General features: G+C 52.2%; 1 protein-coding gene across 1 annotated transcript; it reads right to left on the bottom strand.

The window, feature by feature from the left end:
• Positions 1-2187: 2187 nt before the first annotated feature.
• Positions 2188-15573, bottom strand: SCPEP1 (serine carboxypeptidase 1). The gene is made up of 13 exons (XM_069952752.1): positions 15442-15573; positions 12355-12497; positions 10905-10994; positions 10637-10792; positions 10477-10551; positions 9572-9644; positions 4699-4736; positions 4466-4594; positions 4034-4130; positions 3732-3845; positions 3296-3433; positions 2968-3125; positions 2188-2420 (listed from the first exon to the last, which is right to left on the bottom strand). Exons 1-13 carry the CDS (start codon positions 15497-15499, stop codon positions 2358-2360), a joined length of 1332 nt encoding a protein of 443 aa, XP_069808853.1. The 5' UTR covers positions 15500-15573; the 3' UTR covers positions 2188-2357.
• Between the last annotated feature and the right edge of the window lie 8 nt (positions 15574-15581).

Raw genomic sequence — 15581 nt, 5'->3', positions numbered from 1 at the left:
AAGGAAGAGAAGGAAAGGGGGGGGAGAGAGAGAAGGAAAGGGGGCGGGGAGAGAGAGAGAAGGAAAGGGGGCGGGGAGAGAGAGAGAAGGAAAGGGGGCGGGGAGAGAGAGAGAGAAGGAAAGGGGGCGGGGAGAGAGAGAGAAGGAAAGGGGGCGGGGAGAGAGAGAGGAGGAAAGGGGGCGGGGAGAGAGAGAGAAGGAAAGGGGGCGGGGAGAGAGAGAGAAGGAAAGGGGGCGGGGAGAGAGAGAGAAGGAAAGGGGGCGGGGAGAGAGAGAGGAGGAAAGGGGGCGGGGAGAGAGAGAGAAGGAAAGGGGGCGGGGAGAGAGAGAAGGAAAGGGGGGGGGATAGGGAGAGAGAAGGAAAGGGGGGGATAGGAAGAGAGAAGGAAAGGGGGGATAGGGAGAGAGAAGGGAAGGGAGTGGGAAAAGTGATGGGGGAGAGGAAAAAGAGAAGGTAGGGGAGTGAGAGAGAGAATGGGGGGGGCAGGAGAGGGGAGGAGAAAAAGAGAGGAGGGGAAAGAGAGAGAAGGGGGGGGGGGAGAGAGAGAGAGAAGGAAAGGGGGGGGGAGAGAAGGAAAGGGGGGATAGGGAGAGAAAAGAGAAGAGGGTATAGGGAGAGAAAAGAGAAGGGAGGGGGAAAAGTGATGGGGGGAGAGGAAAACAGAGAATGCAGGAGAGCGAGAAAGAGAGAAGGGAGGGGGGAGAGAGAGAGAAGGGAGAGGGGTGAAAGGGGAAGAGAGAGAGTGAAGGGAGGGGGAACAAAAGAGAAAAGTGAGAGGAAAGAGACGGGGAGGAGGAAAGAGAAGGGGGGATAGAGAGAGAAGAGAGGGGGACGAGAGAAGGGAGGGGGAAAGAGAGAGAGAAGGGAGGGGGAAAGAGAGAGAGAAGGGAGTGGGAAAAGAGAAGGGAAGTGAGCAAGAGAGAAGGGAAGAGGGAAAAAGAGAGAAAAGGGGAAATAGAGATGCACAGAAGAGGAAAAAAACAGAGAAGACAGATGGAGAAGGATGCACAGAGAAGAGGCAGAGATAGCGGGGAGAGAGAGCGAGAAAAAGGATAAAAAGAAAAGAGATAGAAGTGAGAGAGGGGTGGGGGGGGGGGCAGAGAGAAAGAGAAGGAAGGGGGCAGAGAAAAGAGAGGGAAGAAGGGAAAGGAGGGTAGAAGAGTGAGAAGGAATGGGACCAGAGAAAGAGAGAGAGAGAGAGAGAGAGAGAGAGGGTAGAGGGAGAAGAAGGAAAGGGAGAAAAGAGAGATGCAGGGGGGTAAAGGAAGCAGCAGAAAAGAGGACAGGGAAGGAGAGAGGGGAGGAAAAGAAGAAAAGTGAAAGGGGAGGGGAAGGTAAGCTGGCATGGGGGAACAGTGAGGATGGATGTCACCAGGTCCATTCTATGCACTGCTAGTGATACGATACTGCCACATAGAAGACAGGAGCGTAGGGCAGGGAGGCACGGGGGTGTGGCAGATATTTTTCCCTGCTATATGTAATATGGAGGCAGAACTTTTTGAGTGCAGCTCTGGGGGTAACTGGAGGATAAAACGTGATTTAACAGCAGAACAGTGAGTGCAGCTCTGGGAGGTGACTAAAGTGTAAGGGCCCTATTACACGGGACGATTATAGTGTGAAAAATCGTTATATCGTTCGAATTTAAATGATAATCGTTCTGTGTAATTAAGGCAACAATCGAAAAATGGTTCATATGTCGTTGATCGTTGATTTAGATCTGAACCTAAAATTATCGTTAATCATTCGCTGTAATTCCACATTCGTTCGCTCAAGTTCCGCATTTTTTCACTAATCGTTCAGTGTAATTTCACATTGTTCATTGTTTTGCTGGGATCAGATGGAATAAACAATCATAGTAACAATAACAATAACGATTGCAGTAACTGTTGTAAATAATGACCCTCGTTCTGTGTAATATGGTGTATGATTTCAGGTTAACGATAAACAATCTCGTTTGTGATCATTTATCGTTAAAAATCTCTCCGTGTAGTAGGACCCTAAGACATGATAAAACAGCAGGGGATCTGAGTGCAGCTCTGGAGGTAACTGGAGGATAAAATGTGATGTAACAGCAGAATAGTGAGTGCAGCTCTGGAGGTGACTGGAGTGTAAGACATGATTTAACAGCAGAATAGCGAGTGCAGCTCTGAAGGTGACAAACCTTATACCTCACAGATATAAGACAATTTTATACAAATTAACTCTTTATTTCCTGTTACATATAAATCGCTTGATTCTTCATCCACATATTATAAAAAAAGCAGCATCACCATCCAGTGGCTGATCACATGACAAACCACAGCAAAGCATTCTGGAACCCGTATAGCAGTGTTAGGAGCCCAGCGACTACCCGTCATCACAGCTGACTCAGAATCATTCTTAACATCTGAAGTGAGGTGAATGGCTGGTCAGATGGAACCTGCAGGATGAAAAGAGAGACCCCCGCTGGTCACACATTGTAACTGCAGTCTATGAAGAAATCCTGCCACTGCTTGTCACACACTGTCTCTGCAGTCTATGAAGGAGGAGGATGCCCCTGCTGGTAACACACAGCCCCTACAATCTATTGAGGAAAGGGATGCCCCTGCTGGTCACACACTGTCCCTGCAGTCTACAGAGGAGGATGCTGCCCCTGTTAGTTACACAATGTGACTGCAGTCTATGGAGAAGGAGAATGCTATGGACTGCAGGGACAGTGTGTGACCAGCAGGGGCAGCATCCTCCTCTGTAGATTGCAGGGACAATGTGTGACCAGCAGGGGCAGCATCCTCTTCCATAGATTGCAGGAACAGTGTGTGACCAGCAGGGGCAGCATCCTCCTCTACAGACAGCAGAAACAGTGGTGTTGAATTATCAGTCCATAGACAACAATGCCCCCCTGCTGGTCACAATTGGTGCATGCAGCTTATAAAGGATGTCTCTTGCAGGTAGCATGGTATTCTTGGTGGTTTGGGGTCTGTACTCACCATGTGACCCGCCCTTTGAATCCAGTAGAAGCTGAAGTTCTCGTAGATCTTGTAGAAGGCGGCCGTATCCCCAACATCCAGGTGCAGCGGCTTCCAGCGTCGCGCCCAGAACTCTGCAAGCTTTGGCCATGATAGTTGTTTTACCCAAGTCTCCTGCCCTGAATAACAGTAATGAGATACAGTGAACCTCACAGCACCTGCCATGGGGTCACTCACCCACTGGTCCCACTATGGGGTCACTCACCCACTGCACCCGCCATGGGGTCACTCACCCACTGCACCCACCATGGGGCCACTCACCCACTGCACCCGCCATGGGGTCACTCACCCACTGTATCCACTATGAGGTCCAGTTGTCCGTTATACACGGTCACGTTAATGCCAGCAGACAAGAGCTCGTCCACCACATCCACCACCGGCTTCATGAAGTCATCAATCATATTCTGAAAGACCTGTGCGGCCTGACCTGGGGGAAAACAATCACAAGTCTGGACCTCGCTTACCATCCCAAGATGGGCACCCGCCCTAATAATCACTTCAAGAAAGGCACCCATCCCAATCATCACCACCCAAAGATGGGCACCCACCCCAATCATCACCACCCCAAGACGGGCACCCACCCCAATCATCACCACCCCAAGACGGGCACCCACCCACAATCACCACCCCCAAATACTGCTGCTAGACAGGCTTCTACCTATTACCCAGCTTCTACCCACATATGAACATTTGCCTCCTCACTCCTCCCCACAAACGGCACTTACCTCCCCACTGGACGGAGTCAGGGATGATCTTCAGCTTGGCTCGGATGAGTCCATTCATCAGCTCATCCAAGATGTCAGAGTACAGGGGCTGCACGTGGTGCTGGAAAAGTCGGCCTGTATACAGTGGGACCACAGACATCAGGATATAAACAGTTTTACAAACAGGGGAGAGAGGAGTGGGGGCAATTACCTGTAGGGTTTCTGCTCCTTCCCCACACACACGACCATACTATACATGGTACACAGACTGAGTAACTCCTCCCCTAGGTCAGCTTGACTCCACCCCTGGCCTGTGATCTCACCTACATGCGGGCTGCTGAAATGTGCGGCATTGCTGGTGCTGCTGCTCATCAGCGATTCTTTGGTCAGGATGTTGTAGAAGTTCACACCATCTGTGTTCTAAAAGATTAAGAGAGAAAATTCAGTGGTTAAAATCACAGCAAGGGCACAAAGTATGTACAACCCCCCTGACTGCCACACCTGGGGGAGGAGCATACAACTGTATATCTGCTGACAACCAGCCTGTATATCATGTGTGAGAGGTAGTCACAGCCCCGCCCCCTGTATGACATCACTGATATAATATAATGACATATGATCAGACATGAGATCCACACACCTGATACTACAGGAACAGCTATTCATCCATTACTGCTGACAACCAGCCTGTATGTCATGTGTGAGAGGTTGTCACAGTTTGCACCCTCCTGCATTTTGACCTTTCTCTGACTCACCACCTCAATTAGATCCTCAGTCCTGGACCATAACTCTGTGGCCTGTGTAAAGTTGCTCTTGGTAAGGGCATCCTGGACGGCATTGGCTGCTTCCTGGACCTCCTTTAACCCTCTATCGTCCAGAAGTGACTATCAGAGATAAGGATAAGGTAATTAAGCTTTAGAAGACATGATAAAGGCACAGAGGATGCCTGGGGTACAGACTCTTATACATAAATAACACGTCTACTTACCATACTGTACAGGTACGGACCCCAGGACAGAACTGAATCTGAAATAGAAATCAGATGTTATTAACCTGCAGGAAGTAGCACTATATGCAGTACAGACGTATATTCATCCCATACAACTGTACTACCACATTCCCACACTAAGGATCCCTAGACCTGTCCATCACACTATCCTGACACACATATACTGTAGTGAAAGAGAAAGCTTTATACGTATCACTCATATGTACCCATGTGTTCGGTACAGTGGTGTCCAGAGGAAGGCTGCTGGCTGTAGATCAGGTATCGGGATACCCCCAAAGAATAAGGGACCCGCACAGAACAGTGAAACTAAAAAGAAAATACTGACCAAAATTTGACACTGCCTTTGCAAAATTCAACGTACAGACTGTGAATGTAATAAAAAGACAACAACACACATGGATAAGTCGTTTCAGGGACCACCCCTTTATCAGATCCATTGTGTACATTGATACATTGTGCAGGGTATAAATACATGACATACAATTCAAAAAAGGGCACCAGACACGCCCATTAGGGGGCGGGGCTAGTCAGAATAGCCAATGGCCATCTGGTTCTGCTGAACAGATACCTACCAGTATTAACAGGTGCAGTAATAAACAGACGTTTGATGCAGAGAGTCCCGTCTCTGCGATAGGTTCAGTCATGTGACACCAAAGTCAAATCTACATGGGGGTGTGTGGAAAGTACCATTGTCACTTTGGCAATGAAAATACATGTCACCAGAGGACATACCCCATTTGTTAAAGGCTTATCCAAGTTCTCTGTACACGACAATGTCTCAAGGCAAGACCTCGAGAGAGCAAGCGCCCCAGACCCAAACTCGGCCCGCCCAATTTGTTTTAGTTGAGGTATCCTAAACCCCTGGGGGCCCGGTAGCTCATGGCCGGATGCTGATAGAATCGGGGAGATTTGGGTTCAGCCAGATAGGCATCCTGGGTGAGCGATAGGGAGAAGAGCAGTTCACTTTTATGAGAGCCTACGACCACGCATATACAACCGCACAAACAGGAAGAAAAGGGGCATCACCAACCCACTTCTATCTATACAGAGTATTAGCCAGACCCTCATATAAGCCAATGAGGGCCCCATAGAATTAAGAGGCAGCAATGCTCTAGTCTACATCAAGCCACCAATGAGCATAAACCAGCTGAGAGGCTATATAGTACATATGAATAATAGGGGCTGCCAAGCCACCATACTCTTTAAGAGCCAACAGTATGGCCGGACTAAACCTGGGAGATTGCCCCTACCAGTAGAAGGCCCATAAAATAGAATCCATCTGTACATACTATATGTTTCTGTACCCCAGTTTAAGTGTGTACCATCCAACGAATCCCCATAATATTCTCTATGTTATATGTGTGTATAGTGTCATGAATGCTACTTTGGCGCAGTCCTCGGTGCGTAAGGTACGACCGAGACTGCGATTTTGGCCATAATCTTCCATTTATTCTGTGTTTTGTTTGCCTTGTTTTTGCCCTGTCTGAACTGTCTTATTTCTTCTGGTCTGCTAATTGTTTTCCCTGCCCCACCCATGTCTGTTCTTTTAGCTTCCCTGGTCATGTAACTGTTAACCTGCCTTTGCCTCAGTGATTGACAGCTGGTCCCTCCTATCATCTTCTGGACTGGGTTCCTGGTGTCCTATTTAAGATTTCTGTTTCTGCCTGTGCGTTGCCGGTTATTGACTTAGTCTCTGCCTGCTTGTGTGTTCTGTTTTCTGGTTTCTCCTGACTCCTGCTTAGTATTTTTGACCTTGCTTGCTTGCTGCCTGCCCCTGACCTTATTGCCTGTTTTCTGACTACGCTTTTGGATCCGATTTTGTACTTTTTCTGCCAGACTGTTGTGACCCGGATTGCTGACCATTCCTATTGTGTTCGTTCGTTTTGTCTTGTCTATTGTTTCACGTATCCAGGCCAGGGATCGCCGCCAAGTTGTCTGCTGCCATTTTAGGGCAGATTGCGGCAATTAGGTAGGGACAGTGGGCGGAGCTGAGCTCAGGGCTCACTGTCTCTGTGTGTTTGGTGTGACTGGTCCTTACATAATAACCGGCCCAAAAAATCTGCTGCCCCCTCTGGTGCCATGACTACGGTAGAGGATCTTGCTACCCAGGTGGAGGGGGTGTCAGGCCTGGTAGTCAAGCTGGCTAACCAGGTCAATATGCTTATAGACATGGACCTAGTCACCCAAGTGAAGGGTTTGGCAGTACTGGTAGCTGAGCTGGCTGATAAAGTTCGTGTCATTACAGCTAACCAGGCTGGGGCTGTGGTGCCCCCAGTGGTAGTGCAATCTGCTAAAGCTACAATGTTGCTTCCAGACCGTTTTTTGGGGGATAAAGACAAATTTGAAACCTTTAAAAATTCCTGTTTGTTGTATTTTCGTGTCAACCACTTCCCTACACAGCAGGAAATGGTAGCTATAGTTGTCTCACTGTTGCAGGGAGATCCCCAGGCCTGGGCTCTTAAACTCCCTCCTGAGGCTGAGGAGTGGAGCGATTTAGAGCACTTTTTTCTTTCTCTGGGAGCCATCTATGCTCAACCAGATCATGTGGGTCTAGCTGAGACACAGTTACTGACCATTCGCCAGGGCAAGAGACCAGTTGAAGATTACTGTGCCGAGTTCAGACGTCACAGTGTGACCACCGGGTGGTGTGAGGCTGCACTGAAAGCATTATTCAAGCAGGGATTGTCTGATGGCATTAAAGATGCCTGGACAGGTCATCCAGACCCCCTTACCCTGAAGCAGGCCATGGCTTTGGCGGTACGCATAGGCCGCAGGCTCAGGGATAGGCAAAAGGAGAAAGCAGGTCCTGACTTTTCTAAACCTTCTGTCTCTCCATCTCTGTTTTTGAAAAAACCTGTCCTTCCCTCTGATTACATCGAGGATGAACCCATGCAGTTGGGAGTTATGGGTATCAGGACCAGACGTCAACACCGGAGATTATATGGACTCTGTTTCTACTGCGGTAATGACGGACACTTCATTTGCCACTGTCCCAAGCGTCCCCTGTGGCCAGAACATCAGCGTCCAGGTGACAACCAGGAGAGTCACCTGGGCGCACAGGTACCTCAAAGTGGTGTGGGTGTACATTGTTGCTCTGCTGAACCTAATGTGAAATCTGTGTGTTCACCCAAAAATGACACTGTAATCTTGAATAACTGCAACATGGAAGCTGAGTCGGTGTCAGATGCCAGTAGTATAATTGGTGATATCGAACCTGTCAGTGAACCTTTAGTCAGTCACCGGGATGCCTCCGCTGATGAGTGGGAGACGGACAGTGACATCTCCAGTGGTGTTCAAACATGTGTTGTAAGAGGTAATTTTCCACCCACTCCTGGTACATCTAATGAGGGTCCGGTGGCCCCTCATAAAAGGGGGGGTACTGTCATGAATGCTACTTTGGCGCAGTCCTCGGTGCGTAAGGTACGACCGAGACTGCGATTTTGGCCATAATCTTCCATTTATTCTGTGTTTTGTTTGCCTTGTTTTTGCCCTGTCTGAACTGTCTTATTTCTTCTGGTCTGCTAATTGTTTTCCCTGCCCCACCCGTGTCTGTTCTTTTAGCTTCCCTGGTCATGTAACGGTTAACCTGCCTTTGCCTCAGTGATTGACAGCTGGTCCCTCCTATCATCTTCTGGACTGGGTTCCTGGTGTCCTATTTAAGATTTCTGTTTCTGCCTGTGCGTTGCCGGTTATTGACTTAGTCTCTGCCTGCTTGTGTGTTCTGTTTTCTGGTTTCTCCTGACTCCTGCTTAGTATTTTTGACCTTGCTTGCTTGCTGCCTGCCCCTGACCTTATTGCCTGTTTTCTGACTACGCTTTTGGATCCGATTTTGTACTTTTTCTGCCAGACTGTTGTGACCCGGATTGCTGACCATTCCTATTGTGTTCGTTCGTTTTGTCTTGTCTATTGTTTCACGTATCCAGGCCAGGGATCGCCGCCAAGTTGTCTGCTGCCATTTTAGGGCAGATTGCGGCAATTAGGTAGGGACAGTGGGCGGAGCTGAGCTCAGGGCTCACTGTCTCTGTGTGTTTGGTGTGACTGGTCCTTACATATAGTTTGTATGATACATACATCAAACATCTAATACCATCCTCTATGTTCAAGTGTGGCACCAATGTCGTCTGGACCCCATTGGTCCTGTTTTATCATTATCCCGATTTTTCCACCTGTTTTCAACCTGTATAGTAATCCACTGTTAACATATACTTACCATTCCTGTTCCTTCCACTGCCATTCACTTTACTTGTCTGATGTTATCAGCAGTCTTCTCCCGGTCCTGTTAATGAGGTATTTCCTTTCGGAGAATATGGCCCACACCCCCGATGTTGATTAGGCCTCTGGAGCCTTATGACCGCACCATCAGCAACACTGACATGGGGCTCTCTACACCAAAAGTCTCCCGTTCTACAAAGTATCTGAAGCTGCTTCATTACGGAGGTCACCATGTGATGCGCCAGTTAATACTGCGATATGCTGTGCCATTCTACTGAAAAATCCCGCCTGTCTAGTCTTCTGATAAACTCAAGGTGTACTTGTTAATGAATCTGTTCAGCAGAACCAGATGTCCATTGGCTATTCTGACTAGCCCCGCACCCTAATGGGCGTGCCCTGTCATGTATTTATACCCAGCACACTGTATACAATGTATATACATTCTTTCTGGATCTGACGAAGGGGTGATCCCCAAAAGACGTTATCCATGTAATGTTTTCACAATAAAATTGCAAACTGCAGAATTTTGCATAGGCAGCACCAAATTCTGGTCAGTATTTTCACATGTACAGTAGGGCCCCTAACTGATCATCACCAATCAAAGCTACAAAACTGCACCATGTGATCTTTAATAACCCACCAATCGGAGAGATCCATGAGTCACCGAGAGCTACTCCTCCAAGGGTGCACTTAATGCTTCCTGCTGTAATAGCCTGAGCATGGAAGACAACAACCACCATCAGAAACAGGAGAAGAAGGAGAGGCAATGAGGTCATCAGATACAGGAAGAGAAGGAGAGACAATGAGGTCATCAGATACAGGAGAAGGAGGAGAGAAAATGAGGTCATCAGATACAGGAGGAGAAGGAGAGACAATGAGGTCATCAGATACAGGAAGAGAAGGAGAGACAATGAGGTCATCAGATACAGGAGAAGGAGGAGAGACAATGAGGTCATCAGATACAGGAGGAGAAGGAGAGACAATGAGGTCATCAGATACAGGAAGAGAAGGAGAGACAATGAGGTCATCAGATACAGGAGAAGGAGGAGAGACAATGAGGTCATCAGATACAGGAGGAGGAGGAGGAGGAGGAGAGACAATGAGGTCATCAGATACAGGAAGAGAAGGAGAGCCAATGAGGTCATCAGATACAGGAAGAGCATGTGACACAATGAGGTCATCAAATACAGGAGAAGGAGGAGGAAGAGGAGGAGAAGAAAGAGGAAGAGAAACAATGAGGTCATCAGATACAGGTGGAGACAATGAGGTCATTAGATACAGGAGACAATGAGGTCATCAGATACAGGAAGAGAAGGAGAGACAATGAGGTCATCAGATACAGGAGGAGACAATGAGGTCATCAGATACAGGAAGAGAATGAGACAATGAGGTCATCAGATACAGGAGAGACAATGAGGTCATCAGATTTGAGAAGAAGAGGTAATTAGATACAGGAAGAGGAGGAGAGACAATGAGGTCATCAGATACAGAAATTGGGACAATGATATATGAGAAGAGAAAACAACATCATCCTATGAGTCTTGCCTTGTGTAGCGCCAGTGCTATTGCAGCTGCCATTTTGCCTCCATATGATTCTGAGAAAATGAAGAATGGGATTTTCTGTAGAGAGAAGAGCATCAGCAGCTGGCAAGCACACAGACACCACAGTGTGGTCCCTGCTGCCGCCTGCCATATGGCCACTGACCTGGAATTCTGGCTTAGACCTGAAGAAGACGGTCAGGAGGACCAGCATGTCACTGGACACAGTGTCTACATCCTTGGCGAAAGCTGCGCTGTCTGTGGTGTAGCTGTATCCGGTCCCCACAGGATTGTCCACAAAGAGAAGGCTGGCCACCTGAGCCTGCAGGGGCAAGAAAACCAACAGGTGAGGTGACAACCTAGCCCCACATCCCACATCATCCCATGTGGTGGGATCACAGCACCCCCTGCGGATATATTAGTGACATACTCACCCAGCTGCTTTTCCTGGGGCACAGCTTTATGTCTCGGGGGCCAATCTCCATAAAGTTCCCAAACCCACAGCTGGAGGCTCCAGGACCCCCCTAAAATATAGAGGAAGAGACGTAAATAAGGGAAAGAACAGAGGAAGAAGGGAATAAGAGAGGAAGAAATAACCAGAGAAGGAAGAGAGACGTAAATAAGAGAAAGAACAGAGAAAGGAGGGAATGATAATAACATACATACATCATACAGAAGTAAGAGCACTGAGCTCATCGAGAGGGCCAGGAGGGCACAGGGTAGAGCAGAGTTCCTGGGCAGGAGGTCAGTGGGTGGAGCACAGTACAAGGGCAGGAGGTCAGGGGGTGGAGCAGAGAGTAAGGCAGAAGGTCAAGGGGGTACAGCAGAGTGTACGAGAAGGGGGTCAGGGGGTGGAAAAGAGAGTAAGGGAAGGAGGTCAGGGGGTGGAGCAGAGTGTAAGGGAAGAGGGTCAGGCAGAAGGTCAAGGGGGTACAGCAGAGTGTACGGGAAGGGGGTCAGGGGGTGGAGCAGAGTGTAAGGGCAGGAGGTCAGGGGGTGGAGCACAGTACAAGGGTAGGAAGTCAGGGGGTGGAGCAGAGAGTAAGGCAGAAGGTCAAGGGGGTACAGCAGAGTGTACGGGAAGGGGGTCAGGGGGTGGAGAAGAGAGTAAGGGCAGGAGGTCAGGGGGTGGAGCAGAGTGTAAGTGCAGGAGGTCAGTGGGTGGAGCAGAGTGTAAGTGCAGGAGGTCAGTGGGTGGAGCAGAGAGTAAGGCAGAAGGTCAAGGGGGTACAGCAGAGTACGGGAAGGGGGTCAGGGGGTGGAGAAGAGAGTAAGAGAAGGAGGTCAGGGGGTGGAGAAGAGAGTAAGAGAAGGAGGTCAGGGGGTACAGCAGAGTTTAAGGGAAGGGGGTCAGGGGGTGGAGCAGAGAGTAAGGCAGAAGGTCAAGGGGGTACAGCAGAGTGTAAGGGCAGGAGGTCAGGGGGTGGAGCAGAGTGTAAGGGCAGGAGGTCAGAGGGTGGAGCAAAGTGTAAGAGCAGGAGGTGAAGCAGAGTGTAAGGGCAGAAGGTCAGGGGGTGGAGCGGAGTGTAAGGGCAGGAGGTCAGGGGGTGGAGCACAGAGTAAGGCAGAAGGTCAAGGGGGTACAGCAGAGTGTACGGGAAGGGGGTCAGGGGGTGGAGAAGAGAGTAAGGGAAGGAGGTCAGGGGGTAAAGCAGAGTGTAAGGGAAGGGGGTCCGGGGGTGGAGCAGAGAGTAAGGGCAGGAGGTCAGGGGGTGGAGCAGAGAGTAAGGGCAGGAGGTCAGGGGGTGGAGCAGAGAGTTAAGGGCAGGAGGTCAGGGGGTGGAGCAGAGAGTAAGGGCAGGAGGTTAGTGGGTGGAGCAGAGAGTAAGGGCAGGAGGTCAGGGTGTGGAGCAGAGTGTAAGGGCAGGGAAGAAAGTTATCTACCTGTAGCCACATGACCAACGGCACTTCGGTGTAGTTCTTGGTAGGGTGCTCGGCGTAGTAGAGCCACCAGAACATGTGGGCATCCTTTCTGACTGTCACATAGTCCCAGTCCTGCTTGGCCTCTGTAACCTCCACCGCCCGGCCTATAACAGAACATAGGGGTGAGGATCAGGAGCAGCCGGGATATCAAAGGAGAGGTGAGGGTCCAAAATATCTAAGGACAGAGGAGCGAGGACCAGAAGTCAGAGAGAGGGGCAAGGACCAAAAGCCCTGATATCAAAGGACAGAGGGGCGAGGTGCCTGGATATCACAGGGGCTGGGACATCCCAAGACAGAAGTGAGAGGGGCCGGGATAACTCAGGACAGAGGGGCTAGGGGGTTAGGATAAAACAGGACAGAGGGGCGAGGAGCTGGGATATCACAGGACAGAGGGGCGAGGGGCCGGGATATCACAGGACAGAGGGGCTAGGGGGTTAGGATAAAACAGGACAGAGGGGAAGGAGCTGGGATATCACAGGACAGAGGGGCGAGGGGCCGGGATATCACAGGACAGAGGGGCTAGGGGGTTAGGATATCACAGGACAGAGGGGCGAGGGGCCGGGATATCACAGGACAGAGGGGCCGGGATATCACAGGACAGAGGCGCCTGGATATCACAGGACAGAGGGGCGAGGGGCCGGGATATCACAGGACAGAGGGGCGAGGGGCCGGGATATCACAGGACAGAGGGGCGAGGGGCCGGGATATCACAGGACAGAGGGGCGAGGGGCCGGGATATCACAGGACAGAGGGGCGAGGCGCCTGGATATCACAGGACAGAGGGGCGAGGGGCCGGGATATCACAGGACAGAGGGGCGAGGGGCCGGGATTTTACAGGACAGAGGGGCGAGGGGCCGGGATATCACAGGACAGAGGGGCGAGGGGCCGGGATATCACAGGACAGAGGGGCGAGGGGTCGGGATATCACAGGACAGAGGGGCGAGGCGCCTGGATATCACAGGACAGAGGGGCGAGGGGCCGGGATATCACAGGACAGAGGGGCGAGGGGCCGGGATTTTACAGGACAGAGGGGCGAGGGGCCGGGATATCACAGGACAGAGGGGCGAGGGGCCGGGATATCACAGGACAGAGGGGCGAGGGGCCGGGATATCACAGGACAGAGGGGCGAGGGGCCGGGATATCACAGGACAGAGGGGCGAGGGGCCGGGATATCACAGGACAGAGGGGCGAGGGGCCGGGATATCACAGGACAGAGGGGCGAGGGGCCGGGATATCACAGGACAGAGGGGCGAGGGGCCGGGATATCACACGACAGAGGGGCGAGGGGCCGGGATATCACACGACAGAGGGGCGAGGGGCCGGGATATCACACGACAGAGGGGCGAGGGGCCGGGATATCACACGACAGAGGGGCGAGGGGCCGGGATATCACACGACAGAGGGGCGAGGGGCCGGGATATCACACGACAGAGGGGCGAGGGGCCGGGATATCACACGACAGAGGGGCGAGGGGCCGGGATATCACACGACAGAGGGGCGAGGGGCCGGGATATCACACGACAGAGGGGCGAGGGGCCGGGATATCACACGACAGAGGGGCGAGGGGCCGGGATATCACACGACAGAGGGGCGAGGGGCCGGGATATCACACGACAGAGGGGCGAGGGGCCGGGATATCACACGACAGAGGGGCGAGGGGCCGGGATATCACACGACAGAGGGGCGAGGGGCCGGGATATCACACGACAGAGGGGCGAGGGGCCGGGATATCACACGACAGAGGGGCGAGGGGCCGGGATATCACACGACAGAGGGGCGAGGGGCCGGGATATCACACGACAGAGGGGCGAGGGGCCGGGATATCACACGACAGAGGGGCGAGGGGCCGGGATATCACACGACAGAGGGGCGAGGGGCCGGGATATCACACGACAGAGGGGCGAGGGGCCGGGATATCACACGACAGAGGGGCGAGGGGCCGGGATATCACACGACAGAGGGGCGAGGGGCCGGGATATCACACGACAGAGGGGCGAGGGGCCGGGATATCACACGACAGAGGGGCGAGGGGCCGGGATATCACACGACAGAGGGGCGAGGGGCCGGGATATCACAGGACAGAGGGGCGAGGGGCCGGGATATCACAGGACAGAGGGGCGAGGGGCCGTGATATCACAGGACAGAGGGGCGAGGGGCCGGGATATCACAGGACAGAGGGGCGAGGGGCCGGGATATCGGTACTTACCCTGGTAGTGGGAAGATACAGTAGGGGTATCGGTACTTACCTCAGCAGGTACGGGGAGGAGGGGGGTATAGGTACTTACCCCATGTAAAGGGCAGGTATGTGTGTGTGGGTATGGGTACTTACCCAGGGCAGAGGGCAGGTACGGGGGGTATGGGTACTTACCTCGGGTTGAGGTCAGGTACAGTGAGGGGGAGTATGGGTACTTACCCCGGGCAGAGGGCAGGTACAAGGGAGTATGGGAACTTACCTCGGGTAGAGGCCAGGTACAGTGAGGGGGGTATGGGTACTTACTTAGGGAGATGGCAGGTACCGTGAGGGGGGGTATGTGTATTCACCCCAGGCAGAGGGCAGGTACCGTGAGGGGGGGGGGGGGGAGTATGTGCATTTACCCCGAGCAGAGGGCAGGTACAGGGGGGGGGGGTATGTGTATTCACCCCAGGCAGAGGGCAGGTACAGTGAGGGGGGTTATGTGTACTTACCCCGGGCAGAGGGCAGGTACAGTGAGGGGGGTTATGTGTACTTACCCCGGGCAGAGGGCAGGTACAGTGAGGGGGGGGGGGGTATGTGTACTTACCCCGGGCAGAGGGCAGGTACAGTGAGGGGGGGGGGTATGTGTACTTACCCCGGGCAGAGGGCAGGTACAGTGAGGGGGGGTGGGGTATGTGTACTTACCCCGGGCAGAGGGCAGGTACAGTGAGGGGGGTTATGTGTACTTACCCCGGGCAGAGGGCTGGTACAGTGAGGGGGGTATGGGTACTTACCCCGGGCAGGTAGTTAGGGGTGATATGGGTACTTACCTCGGGCAGGGGGCAGGTACGGTTAGGGAGGGTATGGGTACTTACCCCGGGCAGAGGGCAGGGTCAAGAGGGCGACCGTGATGATTCCTATAAGGGTCCCCATGTTTCCCTCCTGATGCCGGTCATGTGACGGGTAGTCATGCGCTCGGTGCTTTCCTCTTGCGGGTCACATGACCATCAGCGCA

Source organism: Dendropsophus ebraccatus, chromosome 14 (assembly GCF_027789765.1).
Source record: "Dendropsophus ebraccatus isolate aDenEbr1 chromosome 14, aDenEbr1.pat, whole genome shotgun sequence".
Lineage (NCBI taxonomy): Eukaryota > Metazoa > Chordata > Amphibia > Anura > Hylidae > Dendropsophus > Dendropsophus ebraccatus.
Note: the sequence above shows the minus strand (reverse complement) of the source record. Positions and strands in the feature narration are given on the sequence as shown.

Excerpts from the sequence above, each read along its gene's own strand:
- SCPEP1 (XM_069952752.1), bottom strand. The coding sequence starts at position 15,499 with ATGGGGACCCTTATAGGAATCATCACGGTCGCCCTCTTGACCCTGCCC. Across the intron at positions 10,995-12,354 it reads CGTTGGTCATGTGGCTACAG|GGGGGTCCTGGAGCCTCCAG; the intron begins GTAGATAACTTT and ends TCTATATTTTAG. Across the intron at positions 4,595-4,698 it reads GTCCGTACCTGTACAGTATG|TCACTTCTGGACGATAGAGG; the intron begins GTAAGTAGACGT and ends TATCTCTGATAG.